At 44.3% G+C, this 10,801-nt stretch overlaps 1 protein-coding gene across 2 annotated transcripts in view; it reads left to right on the plus strand.

The window, feature by feature from the left end:
* The first annotated feature begins 7,609 nt into the window (after nt 1-7,609).
* The window catches only part of LOC309393283 (tyrosine-protein phosphatase non-receptor type 11-like), a 42,608-nt gene continuing 39,416 nt past the window's right edge, over nt 7,610-10,801 (plus strand). For both annotated transcript variants that reach the window (XM_081955286.1, XM_081955287.1), the window contains exon 1: nt 7,610-7,763. In XM_081955286.1, the coding sequence (XP_081811412.1) occupies nt 7,750-7,763 (14 nt within the window). In that variant the 5' untranslated portion in view covers nt 7,610-7,749. The remainder of the gene's footprint in view (nt 7,764-10,801) is intronic.

Consider the following 10,801-nt stretch of genomic DNA (forward strand, 5'->3'; position numbering starts at 1 on the left):
ATTTAAGCAAGAAAAACGAAATGCACAGGGGCAGTATAGGTGGTACCTTGCTCAATAGTAGTAACTGTGAAAGGGAACTTGGGAGTCCTAGTGGACAACCATTTAAATAGGAGCCAGCCGTGTGCAGCAGCTGCCCCAAAAGCCAACACAGTTCTAGGCTGCATCAACAGAGGGATAGAATCAAGATCACGTGAAAGGTTAATACTGCTTTATAAGGCCTTGGTAAGGCCACGCTTGGAATATGGCATTCAGTTTTGGTTGCCACGATGTAAAAAATATGTGGAGACTCTAGAAAGAGTGCAGAGAAGAGCAACAAAGTGGATTAGGGGACTGGAGACTAAAGCATAGGAAGAACGGTTGCAGGAACTGGGTATGTCTAGTTTAATGAAAAGAAGGACCAGGGGAGACATGATAGCAGTCTTCCGATATCTCAGGGGTTGCCCCAAAGAAGAGGGAGTCAAACTATTCTCCAAGGCACCTGAGGACAGAACAAGAAGCAATGGGTGGAAACTAATCAAGGAGAGAAGCAACTTAGAACTGAGGAGAAATTTCCTGACAGTGAGAAGTATTAATCAGTGGAACAGAAGTTGCCTCCAGAAGTTGTGAACGCCCCAACACTGGAAGTCTTTAAGAGGATGCTGGATATCCATTTGTCTGAAGTGGTGTAGGTTTTCCTGCCTGAGCAGGGGGTTGGACTTTTAAATAGATGCCATTTTTATTCACACTTGGGATTGAATTGCAGCTGTGTCACATCTGGTTCCAGTGTCATCTGCAAAGAAGGAGAACAACTTGGCTTTAATATATCCTGCTGGTATTTCCATCTCGTTTGCTCAAGGAGACCCCCCCCCCCAAAAAAAAAATAGGATTCAGAGAAAATAATTGTATTTTGTCACCAAAACTTCTGGGAATCGCTTCAAGGGATTCGGATGAAATGGGATAGTGCCAAAGGCAACCTTTTGAGTATATCACACCTACTTGCGGTTAACTGGACGCAGATCGACTCTACTCCCTTGAGGATATTTTGTGGGCCCTGTTGATTTGCTGGATTGGGTGGGTGGGGGTGGAATTAATAGAAATGTGGGATTGATAGACAAACATCAAAGGGTGTCCTCCCTCATCGTTTGAGGACCCGAATGCAAAAAGTGGCCACATAATCTTCTTTGCCATTCAAGCTATTCTCCAAAGCACCAAGAAGCAATGGGTGGAAACTAATCAAGGAGAGAAGCAACTTAGAACTGAGGAGAAATTTCCTGACAGCGAGAACAATTAACCAGTGGAATGACTTACCTCCAGAAGTTGTGAATGCCCCAACACTGGAAGTCTTTAAGAAGAAGTTGGGTAACCATTTGTTTGAAGTGGTGTAAGGTTTCCTGCCTGAGCAGGGGGTTGGACTAGAAGACCTCCAAGGTCCCTTCCAACTCTTGTGATTCTATTCAGAGTGTTAACATAGCATTTCTCGGACTCTCTGGTCTCATTTTGCAACCTTGATGTGGCCAGGAGATTGTTGGCATCCCCTTTGCAAACGGGCAAAAGAGAGCATGTAAATTAAATCATTATTTGGGGGTGCGGGGGGAAGATCCATATAGATTGGTGAAAAAATGACAAAAGGCTCCAGATTTGGTTTCGGTCATTTCTTCATAGGACTGGAAAACCTCCCTTCCATGGAGAATCCAGACAGATAGATCAGTTGACCAGATTGAACTCTGGTGCTGGAGAAAACTCCTGAGAGTCCCTTGGACTGCCAGGTAATCCAACCAGTCAGTCCTAGAGGAGATCAATCCTCTCCTCTTCTCAAAGTCCTCACCTAAAAGCTAAAGGAAGGTAGTGATAGATTTTATTTTCCTGGGCTCCAAGATCAGCGCAGATGGGGACTGCAGCCAAGAAATTAAAAGAGGCTTGCTCCTGAGGAGGAAAGCTATGGCAAATCTAGACAGCCTCCTAAAAAGCAGAGATGTCACCCTGCCAACAAAAGTCAAGGCGATGGCTTTCCCAGTTGCAATGGATGGCTGTGAAAGTTGGACCATAAGGAAGGCTGAGCGCCAAAGAATGGAGACCTTTGAACTCGGGTGCTGGAGAAGAAGACTCCTGCATTGAGTCCCTTGGACTGCAAGGCCATCCAACCGGTCAGTCCTAGAGGAGATCAACCCTGACTGCTCTTTAGAAGGCCAGATCCTGAAGAGGAAACTCAAAGACCACCTAATGAGAAGGAAGAAGGACTCCCTGGAGAAGAGCCTCATGCTGGGAACGATGAAGGGCAAAAGAAGAAGGGATGGCAGAGAAGGAGGTGGCTGGATGGAGTCACCGAAGCAATTGGCGTGAGCTTAAATGGACTCCAGAGGATGGTAGAGGACAGGAAGACCTAGAGGGATGTTGTCCATGGGGTCACGATGGTCAGACACGACTTCACAACTAACAACTAATTATCTATCTATCTATCTATCTATCTATCTATCTATCTATCTATCTATCTATCTATCATCTATCTACCTACCTATCTACCTACCTACCTACCTATCTATTTATCTATTTATCATCTACCTACCTACCTACCTACCTACCTACCTACATCTATCTATCTATCTATCTATCTATCTATTTATCTATCTATCTATCTATCTATCTATCTATCTATCTATCTATCTATCTATCTATCTATCCTGCAAGTCCTGTGGACTGCAAGGGCAACCCTGACTGTTCTTTAGAATGCCAGATCCTGGAGAGGAAACTCAAAGACTTTGTCCACCTGATGAGAAGGAAGAAGGACTCCCTGGAGAAGAGCCTCATGCTGGGAACGATGGAGGGCAAAAGAAGAAGAAGGGGACGGCAGAGAAGGAGGTGGCTGGATGGAGTCACTGAAGCAGTCGGCGTGAGCTTAAGTGGACTCCAGAGGATGATAGAGGACAGGAAGGCCTGGAGGGACGTTGTCCATGGGGTCGCGATGGACACGGCTTCACAACTAACAACCAGATTGTTAACAAAACATCTTCTTCCATCCTCATAGCTCCTCAAGCTGCATTCCAGGGGTGCTTCCCTCGTTTATGTTTCTCTCTGCACAAAATCACCCTGCTTGAATTTTGCTTCTCTCCAGCTTTTGGTTCTCACGACTCAACGGAGCCCCTTTCCAATTTTGCAGGTGGCTTGTCCTGAACTTTCCTTATTTCCTAAACCTGGGTGGAGCCCGGGGCGGGGGGGGGGGATAAGTTGGGAGATCAAATCTCACTGGTGGCCTGTTTTGTGTGGGGGGGGGGGAATCTGTCTTCCCTTAACAAAGGGTGCCTTGTACTACCAGCTTGTAACATCCCGCGCCGTTTTGTGATCAATGACGCAAAGCAGGGTGGGGAGAGGCGGGCAGCAGCTGGCCCTGCTGGCATCGGAGGAAAACATCTGGCTCATACCAGGGCAAAAGTAGAAGAACTGGCAGCGGGAGACTGTAAAATGACCCATCTCTGGGTTTATGTTGCTGTTGTTTTTTTGCTCAGTTGGGTACAAAAGCGAAGGTTTTGCATTTTGTGGGTAGGAAGTCAGCACTCCCCACTTTCCTAGAAAAAATGAGATGTTTTAGGAAATATTAAAAAGGCAAAATGTTTCCCCTTAAAAGGAGGCAGGAATCCAACCTTTGTCAATGGAGAAGAAATAAGCAGTGGAACAGCTTGCCACTAGAGGTTGTGGATATTCCAACACTGGGAAGTTTTTAAGAAGAGATTGGACTGCCATTTGTCAGAAGTGGTGTAGGGTCTCCTGCTTGGGCTGGGGGTTGGACTAGATGACCTACAAGGTCCATTCCAACTGTGTTACTCTGTTAATGGGCCATTAAGGCCTGAGCCAGTCTATTCTACATAACAAAGATCTGCCTCCTTCAGGCAGAGCCATAGTAGGAATTGCCCAAAGCCCTCTCCTCATCTCACCACATGGCACCTGGGAAGATTACCATATTTTCCAGAGTATAAGACGCACCTTTTTCCCTCAAAAAAGAGTGTGAAAATCTGGGTGCGTCTTATACACTGAATACAGCATTGTTTTGCCTCCCGAAACCCCGCCCCGTTCACCAAAATGGCCATGCAGAGCCTTTAGGAGGCTTCCAGAGTGTTCCTGGGGGCTGGGGAGGGCAGAAATGAGCAAAAACCGGGCCGTTTTTTACTTAGTTTTGCCCCCCCCCCAGCCCCCAGGAACACTCTATAAGCCTCATAAAGGCTATGCATGCCCCCCTTTTTTTTTGACAAAAAACTGGCCCATTTTCGGGAGGTCTGCAGAGTGCAAAAACTTTTTTTAAAATTTGCCTCTTCAAAATCTTGGTGCGTCTTATACTCCGAAAAATACGGTACATCACCCAGCAAGGCTCAACCAAGCCTGGGACTCAGCCTACAGAGCTGCTCCTGCATGGCCCCAGGGGAGTCTGACAACCAAGCTCAAATTCAAAAGCCCAGAAAGGGTATAAAACTCCACATCTCTTCCCTTTTTTTTCTCTTCGCCCAACATCTTCAAGGCGTGTGATCCTGTCCACCATTAAAACCACCTTTCCAAGCAGCCCCCATGAATCCAGGGTCTTTTCCCTCACTTGGAACTGAACCCAGAAGGACATTTTCTTCCAACCTCTGTTTTCTTGGAGGAAAACAAGACCAATTTTCCCTTTGACCGTATCAGACATTTGCATCCAAAGCTGCTTGGAGGGAACGGGGCAAATGGAGAGCATCCGAACATAGTAAATCGGAGCATGAAAGGCTCCACCGGGAGGGAGGGAAAAGGGAAAACAAAATTCTGGCCTAAAAGCCTTTGTGATAAATGAAGCAGCAGCCTGAGATGGAAAAGGAAGACTCGCAAACAAGCTGGGAGATCTCCGGACAACAAAATTGGTCTTGTTGAGTGAGAGATCATCCTTTGAGGGTTGCATCTCTGCGTGAGACACCGTGCTGGGCTTCCTTCTCCCAGGAGTAAATTTAAAAGGTAAATGTTCCCCTCGCACATAAGTGCTAGTCGTTCCCGACTCTAGGGGGCGGTGCTCACCGGCGTTTCAAAGCCGAAGAGCCAGCGCTGTCCGAAGACGTCTCCGTGGTCATGTGGCCGGCATGACTCAACTCCCGAAGCCACACGGAATGCTGTTCCCTTCCCACCAAAAGTGGTTCCTGTCAGATTGGATAATGGATAGGCACACACAGGCTTAACGGTAGCAACAGCTCTTTATTAAGTACAACAAGTGAGAACAATCCAGCGAAGGTTGAATCTGACAGCAGCCCTTTTATAGGGAGCTGTCAGACCCTTCGACCAATAGGATTAAACCTCTGTTCCCGCCGGAACTGAGGACCTTGGTGGAAACCACTGTAGTTAGAACAAGTGTGTAACAGTTCCTATTTTTCTACTTGCATTTTTTAACGTGCTTTCAAACTGCTAGGTTGGCAGAAGCTGGGACAAGTCACGGGAGCTCCCTCCGTTACGTGGTGCTGGGGATTCGAACCGCCAAACTGCCGACCTTTCTGATCGACAAGCTCAGTGTCTTAGCCACTGAGCCACCCTTTAAAAGTGCATTAGAACCACTTAAATAGGGCCAACTGCGTCTAGAGGAGGCTGCCCCTGTCTCTCTGGATGAGTTTCTGTTCATTTAAGTCAGGGGTGTCCAAACTTGAGAACTTTAAGACTTGTGGACTTCAACTCCCAGAATTCCCCAGCCAAGTTTGGACACCCCTGATTTAAGTGCCCAAATGCAAGCAGTTTAATTGCCCCAAGTGTCCGAAATAGCCCGCCGGTTGGACTCAGGGATATAGAGGACAAGGCGGAAATCCAGTGGAATTCCTTGCTTCGGACAGTTTCCATGCAGGGTGGCCCTGAGGCGTGCGTGACTCAGCTGCAAAAATTGAGAAAGAGATAAGAGAAAGGAGCTCTTTTATTCTCTTTCTCTTTTAAGAAGAAGGAAAAAAGAAGTTTGGAGACACAATGGGGCTCAGTTTGAGCCGAAAGCGTTCAGAGGCCCCTGGGGTTGGTCTCTGGGTAGAGGCTTACGGCCTGGTCAGGAATGAGGAGTCACGGCTGCCAAATTGCCTTCTGAACTCATCGCCGCCTCCCTTCCTGGGGTTCCCCTATAATCCCACGCTTGCCTTAATATAGCTCCATTAGCCGATAACCTAGCGTTGCCCAGCTATTTATTTATAGGGCAGAAATGTCCAGACCAAATGTAATTTTTAATGTTGGATTTTTTCCCCTTGTGGAGTACTGTGAGTTACCATGGCAACTCCACTGCGCTATACAGTGGAAGCCATTTTACGGCAGTACGGCAGAAGCCATTTTAAGGCACAACAGGCTGCATCATAATAAAGCACACACCCTGAGGGGTGATAGGGGTGTGTTACCCCCACAGTATTTGTCTCCAGAGAGTAAGTCATCTGTGTAGCAAGTTTGGTTGAAATTGCTTGAGGCGTTCCAGAGTTACGCTGGAACATGCAAACACATAAAGCCGTGATAGATAGATGATAGATAGATGATAGATAGATAGATAGATAGATAGATAGATAGATAGATAGATAGATAGATGATAGATAGATAGATAGATAGATGATAGATAGATAGATGATAGCTAGATAGATAGATGATAGATAGATAGATAGATAGATAGATAGATAGATAGATAGATAGATAGATAGATAGATAGATAGATAGATAGATAGATAGATGATAGATAGATGATAGATAGATAGATAGATAGATAGATAGATAGATAGATAGATGATAGATAGATAGATAGATGATAGATAGATAGATGATAGATAGATAATGGATGGATGGATAGGGTTAGGGTTAGGAATTCTGGGAGTTGAAGTCCATCCAGCTTAAAGCGATTTTTGATGGAGAAACACTGATTTAAAAGAAGCCGAAGGTGATCAGTAAATCCACTCTTGTTCATTCCAAGTCCTAACTCCAGAAAGAGAAAAAGAGAAAAAATATATGCCCCCAAAATTGGGACTTTTTCATCCCGCCTGACAAAGCGCTCTGCCTAAGCCGAAAGCTTGCTTCAGACGTCCCTACATTTCATTTCATTATTTTATTCTATTTCATTTAATTTCATTATTTTATTATATTTTATTCTATTTCAGTTCATTTCATTATTTTATTATATTTCATTTCATTATTTTATTTTATTATATTGTATTTCATTATTTTATTATATTTCATTATTTTATTATATTTCATTTCTTTATTTTATTATATTTCATCATTTTATTTCATTATTTTATTATATTTTATTCTATTTCATTTCATTATTTTATTATTTTATTTTGTTTTGTTTTGTTTTGCTTTATTTATTTTATTTTATTATTTTATTTTTTATTTTATAAATATTTTATTTTTTTATTAAAGGGAGCGCTGTCCCTTTAAAAGGCGCGCCGCCGCTGCTAAGGCGGGCGTCCGTTGCCAGGCGCCGTTGATTGGCGGAGCGGGGATTCCCTTCGGTATGACGTCACCGGGCTAGAAGCGTCTTTCCCCTCGGCTGACACGAGGGTTTTCCACAGCAGCCGGCGGGGAGGGAAGAGGCGTGTCTCGGCCAATGGGGGACTCGGGCGTCGTAAGGACGGGGCGGTAGCCTTTGCCGTATATGGCAGAGGAGGGGGCGCGGCCTGGGGCGAGGCTGCTCTCTGGGGCAGCCACTCCCTTCGGCTCCCAGCTGCTCAGCCAGCGATCCCGGTGCTGCCGAAGGGGACACGCGCGTTTCTCCTCCGGGCCGGCGAAGAAGGGACTTAGTTCAACCCAGCAGAAGCCGCTGCAATGATTTCCCGCAGGTAAGGACTGCCTGGGGTGAAAGAAAAGGCAATATTGGGTAGACTGCTCCTGGTGCTGGAGGCTCCTCTAAAGAGCGAACCCTTGGGTCCGCCGGGGGGGGGGGGGAGCGGGCTTGTGCCCAGATCTTGGTTAGGGGGTCAGGCGGGTAAAGCCAAGGACGGTACATCCTTCTTGGCCCATAACTGGTTCCTTCCAACTCTGTCATGATACTGTAAGAGTCTTCTGCTTGAGCAGGGGGTTGGACTAGAAGACCTCCAAGGTCCCTTCCAACTGTATGAACCTATGATTCTCCTGCTTGAGCAGGGGGTTGGACTACATGACCTCCAAGGTCCCTTCCAAGTCTGTCATTCTGTAAGGGTCTCCTGCTTGGGCAAGGGGTCGGACTAGATGACCTCCAAGCTCTGCTCCAACTCTGTGTGTCTGTGTGCTAAAGTTATATATATATGCAGATTTTTGGTTTAATTGGCATTTAGTGGGGGAGACATCTTTTCTTATCCCAAAGTTTGGATTTAAAACCACTGTTTGAGAGGGATGTCAAGTTTAGAAAAATGAAATAAATACGTATTTATTTCACAAATAAGTCAATGAATAAGTCAAAAATTGCACAGAGGTAGACTGCTGCTGATGGTGGAAGTTCCATTTATATAATACACCACCATCGGTCGACCTCCTTTGGGTCGATGGGGGGGGGAATCTTCACTGGGGAAGGAAAAAAAGGGGGGTGCCAAATTTATTCTGGTGGGAAGTGGCAGGGGGGAAAAACCCTCTTTTTCCAGGGCTCTTTCGTGAATATTTGAGCTTTATCAAAATAATACTTTTTTTTTTTAAAAAAGCGGCTTTTGTCGCCTGCAGCTTCTCTGATATCTTTGCATCGCATCCTGTACGTGTGTTTCCTTTCCTTTCGGCCCTAGTTTATAATGTAAATATCAGCTCAGAGGCAACGTTTCCTGCCTCTTTTTTCTCCTCCTCCTCCTCCTCCTCTTGAAAGCCTGGAGGCCTCATCCTTCTTCCTCCCTCTCTTTAAAGATTTAAATCCACCGGGACCTCTGGGATCACTTCAGCCTCTGCGCTGGATTCCTGCCTGGAGTAACCCGTTTCTTTCCGCTTCCTAAGGAGTTAGGGCCCGCTATCTAAAAGCTTTTATTTTCCCCTTTCTATTTCTTTCCCTTTCTATTTCCTTTTCTCTTCTTTCCTTTCTTTCTTTCTGTCCATCCATCCTTCATTCTTTTTCTCTGTTCCTTTTCTTCTTTCCTTTCTGGTTTTCCTTTCTCTCTGTTTCTCCTTTCTTTTCTTCCTCTCCCTTTCCTTTCCGTCTTTCCTTTCTTCCTTTCTCCCTGTTTCTCCTTTCTTTTCTTCCTCTTTCTTTCCTTCCCCTCTTTCCTTTCTTCCTTTCTCCGTTTCTCCTTTCTTTTCTTCCTCTTTCTTTCCTTCCCCTCTTTCCTTTCTTCCTTTCTCCGTTTCTCCTTTCTTCTTCCTTTCCTTTCTGTCTTTCCTTTCTCCCTTTCTCTCTATTTCTCCTTTTCTTTCTTCCTCTTCTTCCTGTCCTTTCCCTCTTTCCTTCCTTTCTCTCTATTTCTCCTTTCCTTTCCGACTTTTCTTTCTCCCTGTTTCTCCTTCCCTTTCTTCCACTTCTTCCTTTCCTTTCTGTCTTTCCTCTTCCTTTCTCCTTTCCTTTCTTCCTCTTCTTCATTTCCTTTCTGTCTTTCTTTCTCTTCCTCCTTTCCTTTTTCTCTCTTTCTCTTCCTCCTCTCCTCTCTCCTTTCTTTTCCTTCTTCTCTGTTTCCTTTCTCTTCTTTCCCTTCTCCTCCACTGGCCCTGCAAACCAGACTTAGATCATCCCTGCTGACCTCTGACCCTTCTCCTAAAATGAACTTCCCTCCCTCAAAATCCTTTTGTCTTGGAATTCTTCCTTCAGCGCGCTTGGCCGTGTGTGGAAAACTGGTTCGTATCCCTCTTTGGACCCTGAAAATCCTGCCGCACTCGTCATCGGCTCAGCCTGCACCTCCGCTATAAGACCGAGGCAAAAGTGTGCCTTCTTTTCCACGGCTTTTCGGCAAGGACAAACTAGCCAGCATGGCTTACGAACTATGGTTTAGGACGAGCACAAACGCTTCTTCCAGAAGCCGCAGCTTAGCCTGAGATGGCACTCAAGGACCCTGTCAATTTGCTGTCACTGGGGAGGCTGTCACTCCCTGTCAGGAGGCTGTCACTGGACAGGAATTTCTTATTTTAAAACTCAATTTTAATGCTCTCTTTTTAATGTTTCTTTTTAGGCGAACCGCCTCTCTTAAGGGTGTCTGTCTGTCTATCTGTCTGTCTGTCTCTCTCTCTCTCTCCCTCCCTCCCTCCCTCCCTCCATCCATCCATCCATCCATCTATCTATCTATCTATCTATCTATCTATCTATCTATCTATCTATCTACTATCTATCTTCTATCTATCTATCTATCTATCTATCTATCTATCTTCTATCTACGTATCTATCTACTATCTTCTATCTATGTATCTATCTATTTATCTATCTATCTATCTATCTATCTATCTATCTATCTATCTATCTATCTATCTTCTATCTATGTATCTATCTACTATCTTCTATCTATGTATCTATTATCTATCTATGTATCTATCTATTATCTATCTATCTATCTATCTATCTATCTATCTATCTATCTAATCTATCTATCTATCTATCTATCTATCTATCTATCTATTATCTTTCTATCATCTATCTATCATCTATCTATCTATCTATCTATCTTCTATGTATCTATCTACTATCTTCTATCTATGTATCTACCTATTATCTATCTATCTATCTATCTATCTATCTATCTATCTTCTATCTATCTATCTATCTATCTATCTTCTATCTATGTATCTATCTATCTATCTATCTATCTATCTATCTATCTATCTATTATCTATCTATCTATCTATATCTATCTATCTATCTATCTATCTATATCTATGTATCTATCTACTATCTTCTATCTATCTATCTATCTATCTATCTATCTATCTATTTATCTATTAT

The sequence above is a fragment of the Natrix helvetica genome (genome assembly GCF_964273705.1).
Source record: "Natrix helvetica genome assembly, chromosome: 5".
NCBI lineage: Eukaryota > Metazoa > Chordata > Lepidosauria > Squamata > Natricidae > Natrix > Natrix helvetica.